Raw genomic sequence first — 24386 nt, 5'->3', positions numbered from 1 at the left:
TGCTATGTTAGCAATAGCTCCTTCACACCCCGACTAAAGGGGGATATCTTAGCTAGAGTTACTATTGCTGTGATGAAACGCTATGACCAAAGCAACTTGGGGAGGAAAGAGTTTATTTGGCTTATATGTACATAGCACTGTTCACACTCAAAGGAAGTCAGGATGGGAATTAAAACAGGGTAGGAACCTGGAGACAGAAACTGATGCAGAGGCCATGGAGGGGTGGTGCTTACTGACTTGCTCAGTCTCTTATAGAACCCAGGACCACCAGCCCAAGGGTGGTACCACCTTGAAATGGCCCTCTGTCAATCACTAAGAAAATGCTCTCCAGCCAGATCATAAGGAGGCATTTTCTCAAATGAGGCTCACTGCTTTCAGATAACTCTAGCTTGTGTCAAGTTGACGTAAAATTAGCCAGAACAAGGTAAGAGGCTAAGAAGGAACTGTTGACTGCATAAAAACACACACCTGACCCCAGCAGCTGCAGGAACCAATTTGTTTATGGCCTTTTCTCATTTTCATGGAACAGCTGTGAACACTCTGATGAGGGAGGTACCTGCATGACTGCCAAGGCTAGAAGGCTTACACCAAGGACCAGCAGAATGGGCAAGGGTCCCTCCCCCTCCCCAGCTTCCAGAATACCAGCAAAACAGCTGGGACCTTCAATGAGTCTGTCCCATGACTTTGGCAGGTTGGGACACCCAGGAAACTCAGTCCCAGTTCTCCCTACTCAGTCTGAAGGTTATAGAGCCCTGGCTGACCAGCTGTCTACTGTCACTGTTGAGAGACCACCTCTGCAGCATCTATTGACAGGACTGCCTCAGATCAGAAGCCAGACCCTGGGACCCTGAATGCTTCATCTCCCTCTTTATAGTCTGCCAGGCTGCTCTAGGAATGAAAAGGGCTGAGGGGCTTGGGCATAGGCAGGTGGCAAGGCCACAGCCAGTGGGCACAGTTGGCCTGCTGGGACATTGAGCACATTAATGATAGGAAGACGAGTCCAGTATACACAAACCATCAGGTCTGAGCTATTGAGCATATCACCGGAGCCCCTTGGGGCTTGGCAGCCAAGCGCAGCAGCGGTTTTGCTAACCAAATTCTCTGCTCCCTCCTGCTGAACTCAGTATATCTGGGGATCCAGCCCAGCACAACCACCTACTCTCTGCTGGAAGTTCTACCTACCATGCCAGGCCTAGCTGTCCTGGGCCTCAGCCTAGCTGCACTCCTGGGCCTTGGGATGGGGGCCTCCTTGTGCCTGTCACAGCAATTCAAGGCACAAGGGGACTATATACTGGGTGGGCTATTTCCCCTGGGCTCAACCGAGGAGGACACCCTCTACCAGAGAACACAACCCAATGGCATCTTGTGCACCAGGTACGGAGGGTAGTGGCTGGGATGGGTGTGGGCTTGAAGCCTGGCAGTCTTGGGTCTGTAGTGCTCCCTAGCTGGGGACGAGGTGATAACCACCTGCAATTCCATGTGGCCTCAGGTTCTCATCCCTTGGTCTGTTCCTGGTCATGGCTATGAAAATGGCTGTGGAGGAGATCAACAATGGATCTGCCTTGCTTCCTGGGCTGCGCCTGGGCTATGACCTGTTTGACACGTGCTCAGAGCCCATGGTCACCATGAAGCCCAGTCTCATGTTCCTGGCAAAGGTGGGCAGTCAAAGTATTGCTGCCTACTGCAACTATACACAGTACCAACCCCGTGTGCTGGCTGTCATTGGGCCCCACTCATCAGAGCTGGCCCTTATTACAGGCAAGTTCTTCGGCTTCTTCCTCATGCCACAGGTGAGCCCACCTCCTTTGTATTTCCTCAGCCAATTGTGCTCACTGAGCTCTCATATCAGGAGATGCTTCTTGATCACCACAGGTCAGCTACAGCGCCAGCATGGATCGGCTAAGTGACAGGGAAACATTTCCATCCTTCTTCCGCACGGTGCCCAGCGACCGGGTGCAGGTGGAGGCTATTGTGACTCTGTTACAGAACTTCAGCTGGAACTGGGTGGCTGCCTTAGGTAGTGACGATGACTATGGCCGGGAAGGTCTGAGCATCTTTTCTGGCCTGGCCAATACGCGAGGTATCTGCATCGCACATGAGGGCCTGGTGCCCCTGCATGGCACCAGTGGCCAACAGTTTGGCAAGGTGCTGGATGTGCTCCACCAAGTGAACCAAAGCAAAGTGCGAGTGGTGGTACTGTTTGCCTCCTCCCGTGCTGTCCACTCCCTTTTTGGCTACAGCATCCATCGTGGCCTCTCACCCAAGGTATGGGTGGCTAGTGAGTCCTGGCTGACCTCTGACCTGGTCATGACACTCCCCAATGTTGCCCGTGTGGGCACTGTGCTTGGGTTTCTGCAGCGAGGTGCCCCGCTCCCCGAATTCTCCCATTATGTGAAGACCCGCCTTGCCCTGGCTGCTGACCCAACATTCTGTGCCTCACTGAATGCTGAGTTGGACCTGGAGGAGCAAGTGATGGGACAACGCTGTCCACAGTGTAACCACATCATGCTGCAGAACCTGTCATCCGGATTGCTGCAGAACCTATCAGCTGGGCAGTTGCACCACCAGATTTTTGCAACCTATGCAGCTGTGTACAGTGTGGCCCAGGCCCTTCACAACACCCTACAGTGCAATGTCTCAAGTTGTTCCACATCAGAGCCTGTTCGACCCTGGCAGGTGAGGGTAGTGTTTTTGCTGGGTCCATGCCTGCTCATTCAGGATCACTGAACCACCAGGCAGAGCTAAACCCTGTCTTGATTGGAGAGGCTCATGGGTCAACCTTACCCCCACTCCACCCCACAGCTCCTGGAGAACATGTACAACATGAGTTTCCATGCTCGAGACTTGACGCTGCAGTTTGATAATAATGGGAATGTACACATGGAGTATGACCTGAAGATGTGGGTGTGGCAGCGCCCTATACCTGTGTTACATACTGTGGGCTCTTTCAATGGCACCCTTCAGCTGCAGCACTCCAAGATGCACTGGCCAGGGAACCAAGTAAGGACAAGATAGGCAAAAGCCACGGTGTACAGGCTTGGGGCTGTCTGTGTGTGGGTCGCGGGCCAGAGCTAGCCAAGGGGAGCCTAACCCAAGGCTCCATGTCCAGGTGCCAGTGTCCCAGTGCTCCCGGCAGTGCAAAGACGGGCAGGTGCGCAGAGTAAAGGGCTTCCATTCCTGCTGCTATGACTGTGTGGACTGCAAGGCAGGCAGCTACCGGAAGCATCCAGGTGAACCACCTTCCCTAAATAATCTGCAGAGTTGGGCTAGGAGGCAGAAGCACACAAGCCTGGCAAGGGGCCCCCTCCCCAAGGCTAATGCTGATGAGCCTGTGGGCGGTTAGGCTGGGAAACCCTGTCTCCCATCACTAGACCCTACATTACTTTTTCTTTCTCTGATTACAGATGACTTCACCTGTACCCAATGTAATCAGGATCAGTGGTCCCCAGAGAAAAGCACAGTCTGCTTACCTCGCAGGCCTAAGTTCCTGGCTTGGGGAGAGCCAACTGTGCTGTTACTACTCCTAATGCTTTGCCTGGTGCTAGGCCTAGCACTGGCCTCCCTCGGGCTCTTTGTCCACCACTGGGACAGCCCTCTTGTCCAGGCCTCAGGTGGGTCACTCTTCTGCTTTGGCCTGGTCTGCCTAGGCCTCTTCTGCCTCAGTGTCCTTCTGTTCCCAGGACGGCCGAGCCCTGCCAGCTGCCTTGCTCAACAGCCATTGGCTCACCTTCCTCTCACAGGCTGCTTGAGCACACTCTTCCTGCAAGCAGCTGAGATCTTTGTGGAGTCTGAGCTGCCACTGAGCTGGGCAAACAGGCTGCGTAGCTGCCTTCGGGGCCCCTGGGCTTGGCTGGTGGTACTACTGGCCATTCTTGTGGAGGCAGCACTATGTACCTGGTACTTGACAGCTTTCCCACCAAAGGTGATGACAGACTGGCAGGTGCTACCCACAGAGGTACTGGAACACTGCCACATGCATACCTGGGTAAGCCTGGGCTTGGTACACATCACCAATGCAATGCTGGCCTTCCTCTGCTTCCTGGGCACTTTCCTAGTACAGAGCCAGCCTGGTCGCTACAACCGCGCCCGTGGTCTCACCTTTGCCATGCTAGCTTATTTCATCACCTGGGTCTCTTTCGTGCCCCTCCTGGCCAATGTGCAGGTGGCTTACCAGCCAGCTGTACAGATGGGGGCCATTCTGCTCTGTGCTCTGGGCATCCTGGCCACCTTCTACCTACCCAAGTGCTATGTACTTCTGTGGCTGCCGAAGCTCAACACCCAGGAGTTCTTCCTGGGAGGGAGCCGCAAGGAAGCAGCAGACGGGAGCAACAGTGGGGGAGGTGGTGGTGGTGACTCGGGGACAATGAGTGACCGCTGACCCGATGACCTCACCTTTACAGACCCCAGCCCTAATAAGAGACCTTCCAAGCCAACAACCTGAGACTTGAGACACTTAACTATGGACTGACTCCAAGTTATCCACTGACCTTAGCCCCACAGTGACCGTCAGGCCCTCAGTGTGCAAGATGGACCCTGCGATCCCACCTATCCCTCACAGGCAAGATCATTCTTGATCCTGTTAATGCCCTAAGGCCTGCCCAGGTGACCAGGATCCATTATCTTAGAGAGTGGCCCAAAAAGTGTTCTTTGGAACTCCAATAGCCATATCTTGAGTTCAGGAATGCCATAGTCAGACCCCCTAGGAAGCCAGAAGATGCTACTTGCCTGAACATGCCCAGCCTGGGGCCCTCAGCACCCTGAACAGGAATCCCAGAAATAGAAGGCTGGGCATATGTATGCACTGGGACAAAGCAAAAAAGCCAGCAAGCAGAGGGCACTCAAGAGGTAGGCAACATCCAACCTCCTCCTCCCTTCCTGGCCTAACCCTAGCCTGAAGGAGAGAACCAAGTCACTACCAGCACCTTGGACAGAGCACAAGCCAGGGTACTGGTCAGCACCACGGCCAGCACCCGCCACCCAGGACCCCTAGAGTCTGCTCCTAGTACCAAGGACAGAAAAGTTGCCTATGAGACCCCTGTAAGTGGCCAGCACCAGGGACAGAGCCACATGACTAAGTTCCTCCAACTCCAGGCAGGACCAGACCTGAGTCAGTTCTGGACTGGCCCCCACTCCTGAATCTGAAGCAGCTTAGCTGGAGAAAAGAGGAACAAGCCACACATCAGTCCCATAAAATTAAACGCTTTTTAGTGTTTAAAATAGCATTTACACAGAAGCAGCATTTACACAGAAGCAGCTCTATGTGAACTACCCAGTTGCTCAGGCTTTGACAGAGTATCTACAGTGCAGATGTGTGGGGCTGCATGCCAGAATGGCAGCGCTCAGGCTTGTGGAGAGCCACCAGGATAGCAACGACAGGACAGAACCCCACCTGTGGCGTTGTGTGCACTGTCACCCCTCCACTGACGCTGGCCTCTCTTGTCTCCCATACTAGCCATCCTCCACATACAGGACAAACTGTGCTATCATGTGCTGAGTTACCAAGTGGGGGAAGGGACATGCACCTGCCCCCATTGGGTAACCAGCTGCCACCCTCAGAGCCGACAGGCTAGCAATAAATAAATAAGTTAGACCCCCACATGGGCAGCCAGAGAGGTTTAAGGGCTCAGTCTAACCTCTCAAGAAGCCCACCTTGGCCTGACAGATGAGGCCCATGAATGCAGTGAGAGTCAGTCTGGGACCCTGTGCACAGTTCTGGGAGTTTTGGGCGGGTGTGAAGAGTGAGCACAGAGCCCAACAGAGTCTTTTCTTGCCCTAAATGTAGGTCACTTCCAAAAAGGGAACCAGAAGGTGGTCCCTGAGGCTTGTGCTAAGGACCTAAAGGCAGAGATGTCCCCTCACAAGAATCTACAGATACTCGAGCTGCACCACAGAGCAGGCAGAATGCCAAGCCCATATTCTAGAAGTATGGCAGCTGCCCTCAGCCCTTCCTCTGCAGCCTGCCCCCTCGGCCCTGACCCGGACCCCAAGGCTGATCTATCCTGGCTGGCCACCACTAAGGCAAGCCCTTAGAGGTCCCAGCACAGCAGGACCACAGACTCTTGCCACAAGCAGCACTGAAAACACTGGTTGATAGTCACATAATGTCCACAAAGAACTCACAGGGGTTTCCCATGGCCTTTTGGAAGGACTGGCGGCTACCTGTAAGTTCCGGAGGCACAGCAGCCAGCTCCCGGACAGGGGGCCCTCCAGGTGGCCCACCCACTACTGCATAGGCCTTTGTTAGGGGGTGCAGTGGAGGGAGGCCTGGGGCAACAGCTGACGCCTGACTCCGAGGGCTACTGCCACGGCTAAGCTGGCTGACTGGACGCTCCCACCAGCCAGTGCTACCAGACCCACTTGGTGCCGTGTGATCTGACTCGCTGCCACTACCCCCAGCTCCAGCTGCCCGGCGCTCCTCTCGGCCTGCGGTCCGATGGCTGCTCCTTGTGGACCCACTGCTCTTGCTCCCTGAGAGAAGGGAAGGGACAACAGAGTCAGCATCAGGCCTAGCCACTTCCAGGACCACCAGCTGCTCCCAGACAGCCAGGGCAGGACCTGGTGAGCCTGGGGGTAGTAGGGGAATGGCAGCCATGCAGATACCAGGAGCAGATGAGAGGCAAGGAGCTAGGGGCAGTTGCAGACAGGAGAGATAATGAGGGCCAGCTTGGCACCCCACACCTGACCCCGATGCTTGAACCAAGGGCTGATGTTACAGCTGAGAATCTAAGACACCAGTGAAGGCCCTGTGTGCCCAGCATTCCCGTTAGCCATCCTGGGTTTACCACCCAAAGACCCACTGTCCACCCAACCCCAGGGCCCTGGTCAGCTAATTTTCTTAGCTTCTGTCCAGAAAGTGGTGGAAACCTGAAAACACGTGCTGGCTGGGGACATGCTGAGAGGGACACAGGGGGACCTGGCTTACCGGCCCGAGGGTCCACTCTGCTAGTCCTTCAGTCTAAGGCTTGCTCAGCACAAAGCAAGGGATAGCACAAGTCACACACCAGTCCAGTGCTCACCAATGGCCAACTAGGACTATTGTGGGTCAAGCTGGGCTCGGGTGCATGCAAGGGCCTGTTCAGGGTCAGTAGTCACTCAATAGCTTCCCCTTGGGCATTGCCACCCTGCGGCCCAACCTCTCCTTTCTCCCATCCTATGTCCTCAAAGGTGACTGCCTTGGGTTTTTCTCCAGATCTTGTAGCATGGCTTCTGAGCCTCACTCTGCCTAGCATGCCTGCTCCAGCCTATCTCCTCTTCAGGGACACCCACCCTCCAAGATCTTCAATATGTCTAGGAAATACTCTAATGGTACTGTTTGCTGTTCTTGTCTGGCACTGTTGGGTTACAGGTACCGTAACTGATAAAGCCCACCCTCTCCTTAGCTTGGGGCCTAGAGAGTAGAGTAACTCTACGATACCCTTGGCTATTCTCACCCTCATTCTTGCCACATCTCCTGGCCTCTGGCCTCTGCCACCTGGAACACCAGGCAGTCTTCCTATTCCCAAAGGCCTCTCCCCCACATCAGCCCCCTCCCTGACCCACACTGACTCTTGAAACGGGACCCACCAGGACTCAAGCACACAGCAGCAGCACAGAGGACAGCAGCAAGGCCAGGCAGAGCCAGGGAGTGGGAGTGGAGGAGGGGCTGCGTGACTCTCACCTTCACTCTGCTGACTCCCCGCACTGCCACTGCCATAGCTGAAGCCAGGGTCCTGGTAAGCAGGTGGGAAGCAGGGCGGGGGCCCCGGGTACTGGTAGGGGTAGCCTTGACCCAAAGGCCAGGGAACAGATGGGTGGGGCAGTGGGGCCAGTGTGTCCTGATCTGAGGCGCCGCTGGAGCCACTGTTGAGGTTCAGGGATGCCAGGTCTGGCAGGAAGGGAGGGGACAGATAAGTGAGGGCAAATAAAGGAGCCCCACAACAACCCCCACCCCATGACCCCCTACTCACTACTGCACAGGTCCCCAAAGACATAGTAGCATTGCTCAGAGAAGGTGATCTTGTTGACTGTGTGTCTCAGGAAGCCGTGCTTCAGCATACTGCTGGCATACTTCCTCGCCTCCCTTCGCTCTTTGAAGCCCTCCACGTGGGTGTACAGCCAGTCCACCACATCTGCCCCTGGCCACAGGCCCACGAAAGTCAGGGTAGCTGAGCCCTGGGAAGCTACACCAGAATGAAGAACAGACTGGGCCCTTCCCACACGGCCAGGGACTCACCGATGACAGCATTGGCAATGGTGATCTTAAGCCACATGCGGTCCCGAATCTCCAGTCCTGAGTCTGGCGACCGCATGACCCGCACAATGGCGCCCATGTCACTGTTCACTGTCAGTGCTGCCTCCTCAAGCTCTGCAAGGCACAGTGCTCTGAGCTCAGGCAAGCAACCAACGTGCAGGGGCTGAGCGCTGGGCTGACTGAAGCTGGGAGCCCAGGCTCATAACCTCCATCCCCCACCCTTGGGAGGTATCGCTCAGCAATACCTTGAGAGAAACTGGAATATTCTCCCCATTTCCACAGTCCAGGTTCATATGACAAACCAGTCCCTTTCCCTCCCCCATGGACACTTCCCTGGAGTGCTCAAGCTGTTAGTTATGTTAGGCAGCAGGAAAGCAAAGCAGAGACTACCATGTTCTCCCTCCCAATCCTCAACACAGGCCTGGCGTATCCAGATGGCCTGTATGGCTGCGCTATGAGAGATGCGTACATGTATCTTTGTGTACACATTTGTGAAGGTGTTGGGGAAAGACACATCATATATAATGGGCCCAGGAATAGTTCCGGTGAGCACCAAGACTAAAAGCCGGGGCAGACCCTTGTCCTTCAACCTCAGTTTCCTGCTGAGGCTCTTGTAAGCTGCCACTTACGTGGGGCGCCAGGCACTGAGCTGGTTAGTGAGGAAGAGCTGGTGCGTGTGACGGCACTGGAGCAGGGACTCGTACCATAGCGGGGCAAAGCACCGGTCAGCGCTGCTGTGTGGGACAGCCAGGCAGCCGGGTCGATGGGTCGCACTGGGTCAGCTGGACAGTTACCACATGGCAACAGATGGCAGGTGATAGAAAGTACAGGGACAGCACAGAGGCAGAGAAGAAAGACCCTTCAGACTGGGCCTAGGAACCCACCCCGCCCCGCCCCGCCCCACCCCACCCTATCCCACCTCACCCCACCATGGGGTCACTCACCCCTTGGGATGGTGAAGTAGCTCCGAGGGGTTGGGTCCCAACACTTGGCCACTGTGAGGCTGATGGGCCTGGAGAGTTCAGCAAATCACATGGGTGAGGGCCATACAACCCCTCCCATCCCATGCCCTTCCCATCCCCACATGGATCCCCCCTCACCCCGTTTGGGATACGATCTCCCGAAGCACCCGTACAGCGTCATCGTTGCTCATGTTCTCAAAGTTGACATCATTTACCTATGGGGTTTGTGGGGTCAGGGATTGGTGGTGGGATGGGGGTGCATCTTGTCCCCCATAGTCCCCACATGGCTCCCACCTGTAGCAGCATGTCGCCTGGCTCGATACGGCCATCAGCAGCCACAGCCCCGCCCTTCATGATGGATCCAATGTAGATGCCGCCATCACCCCGGTCGTTGCTCTGGCCCACGATGCTGATGCCCAGGAAGTGGTGCCTCTCTGCAGGAGGGGCCATGAGCAGGCCCCAAAGGCTCCCAGGCTTGAACCCACCCCCACCAAGCACCCACCAGCCCGTAAGGCCTCACCCATGTTGAGAGTGACGGTGATGATGTTCAGGGACATGGTGGAGTCGGTGATGCTGCTGAAGGAGGATGCCTGTGGAGGGACCCAATGAGGGGCTGTGTGGGCACCATTCAGAGAAGACACCCCACCCACCTGCTGCCTACCCGGTCTGTCTGCCTCAAGCGCTGCTTCCGCCGCCGACATTTGTGCTTTCGAATTAGCCGGGAGGAGGTGCTCTGCTCTGTAGAGCTGCTCAGCCTGGAGCAGGACACCAGAGGCAGGAACAAGAAGCCAGGAGTCGGATAAGCACAGGACACAAATGTGTAAAGCCAGCCAGCACTCAAGCCTGAATCCCCAGCACAGACATATGCACATGCCACTTACCGGCTTGTGTTGTCCTCCTCATCTGAGTCAATAAAGCTGCTAGATTCAAGCTCACTGCTCAGTACAGTGGATGCACTGTCTGGAGGCAGTCCCAGATCCCGCCGCCGGTCTCCCCTCGGGTGTCCATTGGTCCGGGAAGCTGCAGGGACAGTAGGGTGGGAGCTGACTGTGGGACTTCAGCAGTCACAGAATGAGGATGGACTGTGCATTTCAAGCTCATGCAGTGACTCTGAGGCCACAGGGAGTAGAAGTGCCAAGTTGGGACCCCCTACCCAAGGATCACTGACTGAAAGAATGTGTGGAGTATTTCCAGGGGCTTGAAGTATACCAAAGGGATACCAAAGGAAGTTTGGGGTCCAGATCCGGGCAGACACAGACACAGTACCCTCATCGCGGTTTCGACGTCGGGCTCGGTCCCGCCGGTGACTGACCATGGACTCTGTGCCTGTCTCATTGTCCATTCCATCACGGCTACTGGCAACATTTGGACTGCACAGATGAAAAGTATGTAGAATTGGGCAGACCAGGTTGCTGGCAACCAGTTCCTCAAATGCTTCCTAGTCCCCAACCCACCAAGCAGAATTAGAATCCCAGTTCTAGAAGGTGCCTCCCACCCAACCATAGGCCTCCTCTGTTGTCAGCTACACTTCACTTTTCCCAGCTGGGTCTTGGGCAGCCAGTACCCAGCAGTGGCAGGCCTCTGTCCCTGCTAGGGGCCTTACTGGAAGGAGGGGGGCCTGGAGTCCCCAATGCCGCCTGTCCTCTCAAGGGGTGGGGGCAGGTCCGTGTGGCTGTCAGTGCCCTGGGACCCTGCATCCGAGTGAGCGCCCTCAGCCAGGACCAGCTGTGAAGGGAGAGTGAGGCCTTGGATGCCCATCTGCCTTAAGAACACCCCACAGACACCCAGGGCAGACCACAACCACTGCCCTCCCTTTGTCCAATCACCTTGCTTCTCCCAGGAAGACCCCTAACTGCATCATTCTGGTGGGGCCACCCACAGACTCACCCAGGAAACCACCCGGCCGTTGAAGCAGGGTAACTTGGCATTGTCATCGAAGATCTCCTCCTTCACCACTCTGTGGGCAAACAAGGCCCCAGGTCACCTCACCTGGGCCACCAAGGACAGTCAGAGACATCTCCTGCTGGGCGGTGGTGGCACACGCCTTTAAGTCCAGCACTTGGCAGATGGATCTCTTTGAGACCAGCCTGGTCTACAAGAGCTAGTTCCAGGACAGGCTCCAAAGCCACAGGGAAACCCTGTCTCGAAACCTCCCCCTCAAAAAAAGAGAGACATCTCCCACCCTTGGACCTAGCAATGGGGTAGCTGCCAGGCCACAGATACTATCAATGAAGATTTACCTAACACATTCTCTTCTTAGAAACTCTGATGCCCTCCACTGGCCTTAGGCCCCTGACCCTCAGCACTGAGGTAGACAGATGTAGAGGGTTCATGGAAGGACATTCTAGGATTCCTGTTCACTTCCAGTCAACCTCTAGCCCTAGACAAACTTAAGGTTTCCTGGAAAAGACCCTGATTCTTCAGCTACCTTGGCCTCAGGATTTACCGCAGACCTGTCTCTAGCTATATATGCATAGGAACCCAATAGCTGTCTCACCGCCCCAGATGACACTTGACAGCCTCCTTATTTCAGGGAATGGTATCCAGGTGCCTGGGACAGCCTATGGCCCACTGGCTCCTGTGCTCATCTTCCCAGCACACCCTCTGTGCCTCTCTGGAGCACTTGTAAGCTCTGACCAATGTGATGTGCATCTCATGGTGTTCCATGCCCCCGAGACTCTGAAGTTCCCTTTGCACTCCCCCAGCCTAGAACAGGGCCTAGACTACAGCAAGGTAAAGGACTATCAACCCTTATGTAGAGGTGAGAGAGCCAGAAGGACTCCAGCTCCTGCCGCCCTCAAAGCCATCTACCCAACTAGAAAGACAACGTGGACCTCATGCACCAGATCAGTCCCAACTCTCAGAGGGAATGGCTGGTTTCTACCTGAGGACCTGGAAGGACATTCTGGGACAGAACTAACCAGGCCCTGGCTGTAACTGACCACACCCATTCCTGCTTGTCTTTTTGTTTGTTTGGTCGGTTGGTTTTTTTCAAGACAGGGTTTCTCTGTGCAGCTTTGAAGCCTGGCCTGGTACTAGCTCTTGTAGACCAGGCTGGTCTCGAACTCACAGAGATCTGCCTGCCTCCCAAGCACCACCACCTGGTTTATCCTTGCTTCCCTGGTCAGATGGTCTAAAAAAGAGCCAAGCTCACCTAAGCAGGATACAAAGGGTTAAGGAATGAGAACTGGGAAGGAAGCCAGAAAGCCTGGGATCAGTGTTCAAAAGGCACGGACAGCAGCCAGGACAGGTCAGAAGGGGCAGCTGTGAAGAAGCAGGCCTCCGCCTATCTCCTCAGGCCCATGATACCCCACCCCCTCACCGTCATCCCCAGTACTCAGCTCCACCTAGCATAGTGGGATTTTCCACACCCAAAACTTGAGTTCAATGGAGCTGGGAAACCAGACTGGTCCTGGAAGTGCACCTGGCAGGAAACAGGCTTATGGCTTAATGGGCCCAATGCCAGGGGCAGGGCCACCTCTGCCTACTGCTCCAGGCCCACTGGGCAGCAGTGGATTACAGGAAGCCCTAGCAGAACAACATCCCATCCCATCTAGGGGATAGGGCCACTGTCCACCCACTTGCTGGGCAGAGCAGCCTGAAAGGGAAAGTGTATTCCAACCACTTTTCTGGTCTTACCATTGTGTGTCCTATGAGGGCTCTGACCAATGAGGCAGCACCCGACAGCAGATAGAATCACTTTTCAGAACACCGAGTATCTGTTGCCCTCAATCACAAGTCACAGCTCTGTGGCTTGCTCCATTTACAAGCCTGGGCCAAGGCAGCCACAAGAGAGCCTGTCATCACAGGAAGACCTGGGGCTGGCTGTCCAAGGCGGAGAAGTTTCTCTTGAGAACCATTGGGCTCTGCCTGTGGCATATGGTGGACCATGGCCTGCAGAAAGCCTGTTATCGCTGAGTAACCTAACAGCAAGAGAAACCCAGATAGAAGTCCTCATCTTAGCCCCCAACCTCAGCTCTAAGTGGACCCACCAACAGCCTTGCCTTGCCACACCCAACCTCAAACCCTCTCTGACTCACCCATGGAGAGACAAATGAGCAACTCCTAGCACCCACAATGGGGCCTGCCTGGATCCCCAGCAGGCACTGTGTCCCATCCAGAGCAGCTAGAGCCTACTAAGGTGATATGGCCAGCTTGAGGTCTTTGTGCCTTCCAAACCCTACCAAGACACCCTTCTCCTTAGCCTTCCCAGCCTGAGCAACCCAAGTCCTGCTTTCTGCCTAGGAGTCAGGGCAAGAAGGAAGCCAGGGAACCAGAACAGTAATGAGAGGATGGATAATCCTGGTCCTTCCCCACCTTCAGCTAAGCAAGAGGTGAACATCACAATGCCCAAGGTAAAGACAAGAATGGGCACCACAGGCATGTGATGCTGCCCGCAGCTATGATATAGACTCCTGGGCGCTCTATAACTAGGACAGAACGAGGCACAGTCAGACCTCAGCACCATCCTGAGCTTTATATGCCTAGTCTGTCAGGACGAAAGCAGACTCTGCATGGCTACTCGGTACACCCTTGCAGGCATTTTGCCCCAACCTCATAATTTCTGGAGAGATCCTTGTGGTCACTGGGCTCTGACTGTCACCCCCCCCCAGGGAACTATCCCAGGCAGGGTTCCTGGAAGTCACAGAAACACATAGACTAACTCTCTAATGGCATGGCCCTGAGCTATCCTCTTTCCAATTCCATACACAGCCAGCTGACACTAGCAGAGCAAGCAGACACAGGCCATGGTGATATCCTGAGCTTCAGGGGGTTTCTGCATGCCACCAGGAATGAGGGTCAACTCCTACCAAGCATTGATATGGACCAGGTTCTTGGCCTAAGAAGTCTTACTACCCATGGACTTAAACTGGTAAGCCCCTGACTATAGCTAGCCACTCTGCTTACAACCCATCCCATGGGGCACTAAGCCCCAGAATATGGAGCTCACCCCCTTACCCTGCCCAGGGAATGCATTATAATTACCTAGCCTCACACAATAAATCCTAGGAAGCACATGGAACACAGAGAGTCTAAATCCCTGACCCCAGGCAGCCTTTCCAGGGCACAAGGAGACCTCAGAACATTTGCCAACAGGCAGAGGACCCATGGGCTCTCAGCCCTTACCCTTGCCTACCTCTCTGCAGCTCAGGTACCTCTATCTCAAGCAGATGAGCTCAGTGTCATATCAGGAAAGCTGGCAGCAGCAATACACTCCTAGTAGCAGGGACCAAGAGCCAAATGTACTCCACTCTCTGCCATAGTCACCAGATCAAACATCAGACACTTGCACAGGGCCAACCAGAAGCCCAGAAGTCCTGCTGCTAAGTCTTGGGGGTCCAGGGTGAGAACAACCACAAGCTGCACATAAGTGGGCATGGAACAAAGACCTTGACCTTACTGGCGAGAGACACATGTTGGGAATTGGTCCAGCTCAGGGCAGACTTTGCTCCTTACAAAGTTGCCAGCTTTGGAGTCCGACAGAAAACCCAGGCGCACTAGGATACTCCTCACAGACTCTATTCTGAGGCCACTTGCCAAGCTCAACCCTGCTGAGATTCCCTCTCCCAATATTAAGCTACTTTAGCCTGGTAACCTTGGAGCTCTGTATGTAGAACTCAGGCAAGGAAGTGAGAGATGTCGCTATGTGTGTGTGTGGGGGGGCTGCTCTTCCAGGCTCCCAAGGCCACTATGCCATCTGAGTACCAAGTCATGGTTGGGGTGAGTCCTACCGACATGTTGCTTATGCCTTTCTGTGTCATCCTGGCCCAGACTCTACCTTTTAGCTGCTCTGCCTCCTAGTTCTTCTACACACCCAGGACACCCAACTTGTACCTCTGCACTCTCTGCTAACTCCATACCTCATGTCCCAGGCATTTCCAACCCACCCAAAGGAACTACTCCTGCTTCAATACCCAGATACATCTACCACCCGACCTCCTTAGGGCACCTGAAGGTCCTCCTGAACACAATCACAGCTTAGTGGGGGCCCATGTGAGCCGATGCTAGTTTACTACTCATATCCAACATGCATATGAAAGCAGAGGGACCCTCAGGAGACATCCAGAATGTCTGGGTCTGCTCCTCATCACCCACACCCAAGTTTGTGAGAACATTTGTAACTGGTGATTTTTTTTTAAAATCTAAAATAATAAATTCAATCCAGAAATACCCTGTTCCTAAGAGCAGAGATCACAGTGGTGGCCCAGCAGGGAGACCAATCTCCAGAACACAACCCTCCAGCCTCTAGGCAGACGGAGAGCACCAGCCTTGAATCTGTGGGGACAAGCTGTCCTTTGCTTTTTCCTGGCGGTTGGGGCACAGGGAATGGGTAGGTGAGTTTAGTTGTCCAAACCAGGTTGAGCCCTGGCTAGATGCCCAGGGTCAGGGAGAAGTCCAAGCTTGACCTGATCCCATGGGCTGCCCAGGGACCCTGCAACCACAAAATCCAGTAAATAGTCTCAATGTCAAAGCCACACAAGGGCACCAAACACACCTGCTCCACCCACAGGGCCTGAGCATGCCCCCGCCTCAGGCACTGCCAAGCCATGGACTCAGGTTTCTGTGGCTATGCCCTGTCAGGCCCCTGCTGCACACTGCCAGTCCCTGGCTCACTGTCTCAGAGGCCAGCTTAGCTCAAGTAGGAAGTCCCTTCTCCTGGGACACCTACTGCAGCAGTGCATCTAAGAAACACACTACCTTAGAAGTTGGCTCAAGTCAGAAGATAACCTGAGCACCTCCCAGGAAATGCAAATGCTGCCAGCTCAGTAAGGACAGGGACAGGGGCACAGCAGCCAAGGGGCCAGGCGATACTGACTGGAGCTTCTTAGTCTCCAATGTCCCTTGATCTCTGCCTTGCCACTGGAACTCTAGAGGGACCATGAGGAGTCTTTAGGCGTCAGAAACTTTTCTAAGCTCTAGAAAACAGATGGGTGCCTATGGCCAAACCATTCCACACTACCCCATCTCACCTGGAGGATCCACTGAGTGCTGGGAGTCAGAAACCTCTAACCCTCCCCCTTAATCCCAGCCCCCCCCCCATAAACTGCACACCCTCCAGGGCAGCCATGAGCCCCCGGTTTCCACCCATAGACGAGGAATGGAACAGGACCTGTGCTTGACCAGAGACAAGGGGAGGTGGCTTTGAGGGTGGCCTTAGGCACCCCATCTGGACCAGCTGGGCACAGGGGCACCACTGGATGGCGGTCAGAAAGCTTGGGCCCTCGCCTGTCCATCTAAAAGAACTCTGGCCTATCTAAGAGGATGGATAGTCAAGGACTCGGATCCCCAGCTTGCCAGACAGGTGAGTACATACATCAAGAGCCACCAAGGCGCACAGACTCATCTACACCTGCTGTAGATGCGCGGCGGGGTTGCCGGCGCCGGGGGCGCTCTGACGTCCCCAGACCCGAAAGCCCTGCCTGCACAGACAGGTGCCAGCTCGTGCCAGCACGGGGGCCCGGCGGGCACCGCACACGCGCGGGAAAGGGCCAGCACTCCCGCCCAGGCCGCGCGGCCCACTGACCCGAAGTCCTGGTCCATAGACTTGAAGAAGAATTTGTAGGCGTGCACCGGCCGGTTGCTGAGCACGTTCTTGAAGTCAGCCAGTGTGACGCGCTCGGGAGCTACGGGCAGCTTGACCAGGTACGGCGTCTCTTCCTCGTCCATGTGGTAGATGATCTTGGTCTCCGCCATGGCGCGGCAGCAGCGACGCGGAACCCGCGCAGCGTCAGGGCCCGGCTCACCTCTCGGACGCGGGGCGCCCTCCCAAACCGCCGGCCCGCGCCCCGCCCGGCCGCCCCGCGGCCCCTTTGCGCGCCCGCCCCGCCCGGTCCCGGCTCGCACCCGCTCCCCGCCTGTTGCCCCGCGGCCCGCGGCCGCCCATCCACTGCCAGCCCCGGAGCGGGCTCGAGGGAAGCAGCTGAGAGGGTTACTGCCGCCCACCGCCCCCTCGGGCTCTTCCAAGAACCGCCTGGTGGGGTTGAGCCCGCCGCCACCAGAGGGCGCGCCGGAGCCGGTGACGTCACTGGACGCCCGCAGCGCAGGTGGGGCGGGGATACGCACGCGCAGGGCGGGGCGGGGCTACGGCTTGCGCACGGGAGGGGCAACCGGGATGGGACCGGGCGGGTTCGGGAAGCCTAGCTGGTTAGGTCTCTCCCAGCGGTAGCATTGGGTGGGGCTCAGAGTTCCCCGAGCCAGAAGCCCAAAGCCGTACCATGCGATCGCCCAGATTCCTAATGGGCAGGAATCCGTGCAGCGTCTGGGTCTGGGGTTTGTGGGCAAAAGGGCACGCTCGGCCTCAGAATGGCAGAGTCCCTGAAAAGACGATCTGCCAGGGAGCAGAGGAGCGTCTGTCGTCGGGCCAGGTCGGTCCGGTTATCCCATCCACAGTGCCAGGAATTCGAAGACGCTGGCTACTCTGGGGACTTCAGGCGCTCCACAAGAATTTGAAGATACCCGTGTCTAACCCAAGACAGCGAGAGCCTTACTGCGCCTCACCCTAATTCTGAACTCAGTTCTTATGCCCGCTGCCTTGTCCCATCGGATCCCTGAAGAAACTCAAATGATTGACTAGAGTGTGATGCAGGTGCAGGTTTGTGCACAGGTGTCCAGGCGAGGCCCAGGCTTCGACTGAAGCCAAAGGGATGTTGTACTCAAAATAGCCAGGTGTCTTCCCCAGGATGCACCTCAACCTGAGAGTTGACTCACTTACTGTCTTGCTAGGCTGAAGGCCTCCCCTACTTCAGGATGGCCTAAGGCCCTTTGTTGACCAGTAATAAGAGTAGGGTAATGCATAGGATACTGGTCAGTGATGGAGACAAGGGGTGCCTATTGTGATCTGGGACTATCCCCAAACACTATGCCAGCACAAGAAAGACCACACCACTGTCTGGAGAACCCAGATGTTAGACAGAAGGCATTGAATGTTTACTAAAGGCCACTGAAGTCAGCCTAAGCAGAGTTCTTCCCTTTAATCCCTTACTCCCAACAGGGGCCTGCTATCCCAGGAACCCATACTCTCTTTGCCAGCATCTGGTCCTCTTCTTTGAATCTCTACAGAAGTAACCTAAAGAAGCCAGACAGGATGGCTTCACGGAGTCTGCTCAACGGAGAAAGAAAACAGTCCCTTTTCTGAGTGCCCCTCAGGCCAGACACAAGATGCTCCTGAACACTCATATTCAAGGGTCCCCACAGCCCAGTGCCCTTGGTCCCCACCTGACACCCCAAAGTATAGGAGGAGCTAGAAGCCAGAGGCCTGGTGGAAGTCATGTTGCAGATGCTGATAGGGGCAGGTTGGGTCACTGCAGGTCAGAACCTGTGTCTTTTTAGGGGTGGTCTTTTCTAGTAGCAGTGTGACCACTGGTGGGACCAGAGGCCACTACTATGAGAAGTACATTTTCAAGCTATACTTCAACAGGTCACTGAGGTCCTTGTGGGTGATTGCCATACTTTCCTATCCTCACTGTTCTTCAGAGATCATTGGAGGGAGACAAGAGTGAAGAAGCAGGACCAATAAGATGGCCCAGCTATTGAAGGTGCCTGATGCTAAGTCTGATGACTAAGTTTGAACCACAGGACCCACATAGTGCAGGCTGAAAGCCACCTGAAGAAGATGATTCCTGCAAGTTATCCTCTAACCTCCATATTCATGCCACTCCTTTATCTACAAACATTCACACAATATAGATGAGAAAAAAATAATAAAGCAGGGTGTGATGGCATGTGCTTTTAATCCAATCCCGGCACAGAGAAGCAGAGGCAGGTGGATGTCTGTGAGTTCCAGACAAGGCTATATAACTAGTCCTTGTACCAAAACAAACAAACATCTAGGCTCCTGTGAACAGTACACACATGTAGTACACAGACATGCATGCTGGCAAAACACACACACACACATACACACACATATATATAATTTATCACTTTATGTATTTTATGTGCATTTGTGTTTTTCCTGCATGTATGTCTGTGTGAGAGTGTTAGATACCCTAGAACTGGAGTTACAGAAAGTTGTGAGCTGCCATGTGGGTGCTGGGAACTGAACCTGGGTCATCTGGAAGAGCAGTCAGTTCTCCTAACTGCTGAACCATCTCTTCAGCCCAAAATTTTTAAATTGTTTAAAAAGGGGTAAGGCCATCGAGACGGCTCAGAGGTTAAGAGCACAAGCTGCTCTTCCAGAGGTCCTGAGTTCAATTCCCAGCAACTACATGGTGGCCCACAAACATCTTTGAGATCTGGTGCCCTCTTCTGGCATGCAGGCATTCATGCAAGCAGGACACAGCATACATAATAAATAAATAAATAAATCTTTATTTAAAAAGGAGTGAGTGAGAATGGAAGTCTGTGACCTCTCTTAGCTACTTCTTCACCTCTGAGTCTGCTGAAGGCCCATAATCAATGCCCAGTCATGACTACCCCTAGGGGACCAGTACTTGAAAAAACCAATACCTGATCCTGTTGGCCAAGCCCTGACTCTTGGGGCTCTTTCTACCCAAATCTGCTTAGACCTGTATCCTTGGGGATCGTGCCTGACTATCTTTGCTTCCTCTTTTTTACTCCATTTTGGCATCTGCTTCTCAAAGAACTGGGCCAACACCATTTCCTTCTATGTCCTATGCCCCCTCCATCATGTTATACTCCCCCCTCCTTCCTGTCCACACACATACTTGGGAAGGGGACCGAAAGTCCTTCACCATGGAAGACAGTGACATAGACCTTCTACTCAAGAGGGTAGGGAAGGATGGTAGAACTCAAACCAATGTTATGAGAACCTGGGGGGTTCCCAAGGCCCAGATATGTCCTCCGTGAACAGAAGCAAAACAGCCGGGCCAAGACTAAAAATCAGATGTGTGTTTTTTTTATTATGACATAAAAACTTCCCCAGTAGGAGCTGTTTGATGAGGCAGCACGGGCCACTCAGAACCCTCTTCCCCCACCTTCAGCCAAAACAGAGGGCAAATGGAGCCCCAGTACCAGACTCCAGCAAGGGGAGGAATCTCAAGGCCAAGAGTAACACAGTGCCCAGTAACTGCTGGTGCAGCTCTTGGAAGAGTTGAGCAGAAAGGGATCAGAAGCAGAAAAGGTGCAATGGGCCAGTTCCACGTGGCCCAAAGCATCAAGGAGGGCTGGCCCATGAGTCAGAACGTGTGTCCGCAGGGCCCTATGCAATGCATAGACATAGTGCAGTCCAGGAAGATCCTGGGGACTTCCCGAGACAATGGCTAACATGTTGAACTGGTGCCTAGCAGTGTTAACTGGAGTACCTTTAAGTGTCTTCTTCACCCTAGCAGGAAGAGTCCACGGGAAACTGTGTGTTTGGTGGACCTATGTCTGTTGTATCAAAGTTGGGGGTATGGCCACCAGTGGGTACAGGTGATGGAAGGGCAGCAACCATACTATACCAGAGTCCCTAGGGAACCCACAGTTGCTCATCAAGATGAGGGTGATTCTTGGAAGAGCAAAGTGCAGGCAGCTGCTCTGCCAAGTTCAGGCCAAGCGGGACCAGCCGCTGAGAAGAAGCCGGAGTGCCACAGGAGGGTCAGGGAGATATTCTTTGACACAGAGCTGCTGGCCCAGCCAGAAGCTCAGGATCCATTTATTTGCAGTACTCCTTCCTGAACTCTGGAAGCCAAGAAAATGGCTAGTGTCTACTCTCTGTCCCTTAGTCCCAGTGGAAAAGGGAAGACATTTGGTATGACTTCCCAAGGCCTTCTCAGAAAAGATGGCAGGAGTCTCCTACCCATAGGGTCCTGGGAACTCATAGTCATGTGTGGGATAAGGGGATGGATGATGGGGTCTCCCTCCACTACTCACCTTTATCCAGATCCACATTCTTGGCAGGCAGGGGGCTGTGGGCCAGCTCAGCCCTCTCCTTCAGGATGTTGTTTTTGTAATCTGGTTAGAAGAAAAGAATAAGTCCCACCCCCCAAAAAATGTGCACATCCCCTGGACCCTTGTGGCCCTCACTCCTACCTAGCTGTATGTCCTCAGTCCTATAAGGAGCCTGGTCCTTTGTGGCCACAGCAAATTCCATCATGTTCACATCTTTCCTAAAGGGGGATGGCAGTTTAGGAGGGCGGGGCAGGGCAGGTCTAGGAGGAGGGTTAGGCAGACAAACTCACCCCTTGGATTTCCCAGTTTTTTTGTCTGAGGCCTCACATCCTATGAAAAGAGGAGTATCGGGTCAGTTTCACTGTCCTCCGTTAATCTGGGCCCCTCTATCCCAAGGATCCTGCCTCACCTCCACGATGGCGGGTAGCCAAGACTACAGTGATGAGCAGCAAGATGAAGAGCAGCAATGTGGCCAACACATAGCCCAGTTGCTGGAAGAAATGTGTGTGGTTCTCTGGGACAATGACGTTGATGACATTGTGGCCTCGGGATCGACTTACCACCGTGGGATCTACAGGTAAGTAGCAAGCATCAGAAACCTTCACAAGCCGGGTGTGGTGGCACATGCCTTTAATCCAACACTCAGGAGACCAGGGCCAGCATGATCTACAAAGCTAGTTCCAGGACAGCTGAGGAGGCTACACAAGGAAACCCTGTCTCAAAAAACAAAGACAGAACAAGAAGAAGAAGGAAGGAAAGAAAGGGGAAGGAGGAAGACAGGCAGGCAGGGAGGGAGAGAGGGAGGGAGGGATGGAGGGAGGGAGGAAGGAAGGCTCTGCAATTCCCAAGAAGGGAAGGAAGCCTCTGGAATAGCCCCGGCACCCTAGATCACACCAGTCCCATTCTCAGGGCTGGCAAGCTGCACACACACCTGGGCCAGGAGCACTGTTGTGGCCTGACCCATTACCGGGAGAGGCAGGAGCAGGTGGCTCAAAGGTGGGTTCAGTGACCTGTAGGTGGAAGACACGACGCTCGTGCAGGCCGCAGTAGTGGTGGTGCAGGTGGCAGGAATAGATGCCCTCATCAGCCGGCTCCAGCGCATCTATGCGTAGGGAGAAGTCTCCGCGGGCAAAAGCGTCGGCTTTCACTGCCACGCGATCACGCAGGAAGGATGGCCCGTAGGCGCGGCGCTCGCCAGAGGCGTACAAGTCAAGCAGGCGGTCAGCACGGTCGTGTGGCACCCCGGGTAGCTGTCGGTCCCAATGGACCACCTGCTGCGCCTCCTCTAAGTGGCGGTCAGTCCACAAGTGCTCACGGTTCACGCAAGTCATCAGTGCCGGTGCGCCGCGGGCCACCACCATCACTTCTTTCTCGCCATCCCAGTAGGCGCGAGCTAACAGGGCTGCAGATGCATTGAGAGGCAGCCAGATCACTGGCCGGCAGATGTGTGGAAGCGGAAGGGAGACGGTCTGGGGCAGGGATAGAAGTAGCAAAGGAGCGTGAGGGGCACACTCACGATCGTCGGTGACCTCGAGGCGCACGGCCAGGCTCTCGTAAAGATGACAGTAGTGGTGGTGCAAGTTGCAGGTATACACCCCTTCGTCGCCCTCCTCCACAGCTGCTTGGCAGAAGATAACCTCAGCATGTGGGGCCCATCCTCCTCCATGGCCCCTCCCCTAAAAGGATTCTGTGTGTGTGTGTGTGTGTGTGTGTCCCCCTCCACGGCCCCGCCCTTCCAAGACTCCACCCTTACATAGGCCTCGCCCAGTCAAAGGTATGTGTCCGCCCCCTGACAAGGTTTCAACTTCTGCCAAAGTTTCAGCCCCTCCACAGTTCCACAGCATACCGCGGATGAGCAGTGAGAAGTTGCCGTCCTGGAAGGCAGAAGGCGACAGCAGGAGGCGACCGTGGTCGCGCGGCTCGTACACGCGCTGTTCACCCGCCGAGTACATATCCACGAGTCTGCGCCCTTGTCTGCCGGGGACCCCGCTGAGGTCCCAGTGGACCACGCGCTGGCGGTCATGCAGCCGGTCTTGGGTCCACACCATGCGCGGGCTCTGGCAGCTTAGCACCGCCTGGGTTCCGGCTGGCCATTTCACCACGGACTCGGACACCACAGAGCTGCTGGCTGCTGCGGCCCCTGAGGTCCCTGGTCGGGAAGGGGGAGTCAGCGGCAAAAGTCAAGATGGGTTAGGCGAGAAGTGGACCCCAAAGGGGCCGGGCACTCAGCTAGGTAAGGGATACTAACCTGAGGACAGAGTGAGTGCGGGACCTGTAGGGAGAGGAGGAATAAAACTATAGGCGTTTTTCCACCTTTGCATCCCAGGACCCGCCAGCTGGAAGACCGCTTGGGACCTTCTGCAGTCATGGCAGTTTGTTGCCATGATGCCCACTTAGCTAGTTCTGGTAGGGAAGCTGCAGGTCAATACCATCGGTGTCACCTTCCTGGCTATATAGACAGCTCTGGTAAGTGGGAAACCAGAAATCTGGCTGTGAGTAGTAGGGAAGGATGTGACTCTTTGCAGGCTTGTTCTGAAATGTGAACTTTATTTAAGTAGCCATTGTCACACCATAACAAGTCCTTCCGAACTGCTCTAGCATGACACTGAGGCAACCAGCAGTAGTATACACGTCTGTGCAGAACCTCTAGGAACCTTCACACCTCAGGCAACCCACCCTGGGTGCAGTATGGACCCCTGCTACAGTCCCAACAGGTGACATGAGGAGTAAGTTCTGATCTGCCATCACCGGCCCAAGACAGTGCTGTGGAGAAGTGGCGTAGGTCCCAGGCTTCTAGAAAAAAATGTGCCTGGTCAGCAGGCCAGAGTGGGCAGGCCTGGAGGCCTGAAGAAGGGGTCCGGACAGTCTGTATTAGCCCTTTAGTTGTCAGCCACACTGACTCCCCTCCCCACACCTGGGAGCCCTGAGCAACTGACCCAGGAGTTACACAAAGAATGGGCACAGGAGGCACCCTTGGTACAGCCTCCCCATTTCGGCACTCTGGGGTTTCTGTCAGAGTACCCGAAAGCATCATGGATAGACGGTGAATTGCTGTATCGAGGCATCTGACCCAGTCCTTTTCTTTGATGAGTGCTCCCTTCCCCTCCCAGCCTAAATGCAGACAGTTCATCCACTCGGTGACCCACACCCAATCCCTCTCTCTCACTCACTCTGAAGAAGCACCAGTTTCCACAGCAAGACACAGGACAGCAGTTCCATGGCGCCTGGGACTGCGCTGGGCTTTGTCTTACTCAGCTCTAACTTTCCAGAAAAACAGCCGGGCCGACCCCCTCTCCCTGCCAGCACCCGCTGACATCACGGAGCTGTGGGCAGGGTCTGCGCCCCGCCCACTGAGCTACTCT

The 24386-nt window shown here is 55.0% G+C and overlaps 3 protein-coding genes across 7 annotated transcripts; 1 reads left to right on the top strand and 2 right to left on the bottom strand.

The window, feature by feature from the left end:
• Positions 1-1183: 1183 nt before the first annotated feature.
• Tas1r3 (taste 1 receptor member 3) lies at positions 1184-4378 on the top strand. The gene is made up of 6 exons (XM_051173887.1): positions 1184-1374; positions 1490-1790; positions 1873-2676; positions 2803-3000; positions 3110-3230; positions 3405-4378. The coding sequence occupies exons 1-6, from the start codon at positions 1184-1186 to the stop codon at positions 4376-4378; spliced, it is 2589 nt and encodes an 862-aa protein (XP_051029844.1).
• Positions 4379-5183: 805 nt separating this feature from the next.
• On the bottom strand, positions 5184-17199 carry Dvl1 (dishevelled segment polarity protein 1). Of its 3 annotated transcripts, XM_051173786.1 has the most exons (16): positions 16718-17199; positions 11080-11149; positions 10796-10917; positions 10459-10562; positions 10074-10212; positions 9854-9947; positions 9713-9782; positions 9487-9626; positions 9331-9407; positions 9175-9242; positions 8860-9012; positions 8213-8344; positions 7947-8114; positions 7658-7864; positions 6923-6961; positions 6322-6468 (listed from the first exon to the last, which is right to left on the bottom strand). In XM_051173786.1, exons 1-15 carry the CDS (start codon positions 16885-16887, stop codon positions 6951-6953), a joined length of 1725 nt encoding a protein of 574 aa, XP_051029743.1. In that variant the 5' UTR covers positions 16888-17199; the 3' UTR covers positions 6322-6468; positions 6923-6950. The 3 variants fall into 3 exon arrangements, with proteins under 3 accessions (XP_051029741.1, XP_051029742.1, XP_051029743.1); XM_051173784.1 differs by lacking the exon at positions 6923-6961 and having other exon boundaries at positions 5184-6468; XM_051173785.1 differs by lacking the exon at positions 6923-6961 and having other exon boundaries at positions 5184-6468; positions 8935-9012.
• A 2281-nt stretch (positions 17200-19480) lies between these two features.
• Mxra8 (matrix remodeling associated 8) lies at positions 19481-24386 on the bottom strand. Of its 3 annotated transcripts, XM_051173843.1 has the most exons (10): positions 24195-24381; positions 23273-23296; positions 22871-23173; positions 22541-22642; positions 21956-22426; positions 21434-21595; positions 21315-21354; positions 21166-21242; positions 21007-21087; positions 19481-20814 (listed from the first exon to the last, which is right to left on the bottom strand). In XM_051173843.1, exons 1-10 carry the CDS (start codon positions 24241-24243, stop codon positions 20789-20791), a joined length of 1335 nt encoding a protein of 444 aa, XP_051029800.1. In that variant the 5' UTR covers positions 24244-24381; the 3' UTR covers positions 19481-20788. The 3 variants fall into 3 exon arrangements, with proteins under 3 accessions (XP_051029800.1, XP_051029802.1, XP_051029801.1); XM_051173845.1 differs by lacking the exon at positions 21434-21595 and having other exon boundaries at positions 24195-24386; XM_051173844.1 differs by lacking the exon at positions 23273-23296.

This window comes from Phodopus roborovskii, unplaced genomic scaffold, assembly GCF_943737965.1.
Source record: "Phodopus roborovskii unplaced genomic scaffold, PHOROB, whole genome shotgun sequence".
In the NCBI taxonomy this organism is placed as follows: domain Eukaryota; kingdom Metazoa; phylum Chordata; class Mammalia; order Rodentia; family Cricetidae; genus Phodopus; species Phodopus roborovskii.
Note: the sequence above shows the minus strand (reverse complement) of the source record. Positions and strands in the feature narration are given on the sequence as shown.

Excerpts from the sequence above, each read along its gene's own strand:
- Dvl1 (XM_051173784.1), bottom strand. The coding sequence starts at position 16,887 with ATGGCGGAGACCAAGATCATCTACCACATGGACGAGGAAGAGACGCCG. Across the intron at positions 10,563-10,795 it reads TCCAGGCCCCCCTCCTTCCA|TCCAAATGTTGCCAGTAGCC; the intron begins GTAAGGCCCCTA and ends TCATCTGTGCAG. Across the intron at positions 9,948-10,073 it reads GAGGAGGACAACACAAGCCG|GCTGAGCAGCTCTACAGAGC; the intron begins GTAAGTGGCATG and ends GTCCTGCTCCAG.
- Mxra8 (XM_051173843.1), bottom strand. The coding sequence starts at position 24,243 with ATGGAACTGCTGTCCTGTGTCTTGCTGTGGAAACTGGTGCTTCTTCAG. Across the intron at positions 23,297-24,194 it reads GAAACTGGTGCTTCTTCAGA|GTCCCGCACTCACTCTGTCC; the intron begins GTGAGTGAGAGA and ends CTCTCCCTACAG. Across the intron at positions 20,815-21,006 it reads GAATGTGGATCTGGATAAAG|AGTTCAGGAAGGAGTACTGC; the intron begins GTGAGTAGTGGA and ends CTTGGCTTCCAG.
- Tas1r3 (XM_051173887.1), top strand. The coding sequence starts at position 1,184 with ATGCCAGGCCTAGCTGTCCTGGGCCTCAGCCTAGCTGCACTCCTGGGC. Across the intron at positions 2,677-2,802 it reads AGCCTGTTCGACCCTGGCAG|CTCCTGGAGAACATGTACAA; the intron begins GTGAGGGTAGTG and ends TCCACCCCACAG. Across the intron at positions 3,001-3,109 it reads TGCACTGGCCAGGGAACCAA|GTGCCAGTGTCCCAGTGCTC; the intron begins GTAAGGACAAGA and ends CTCCATGTCCAG.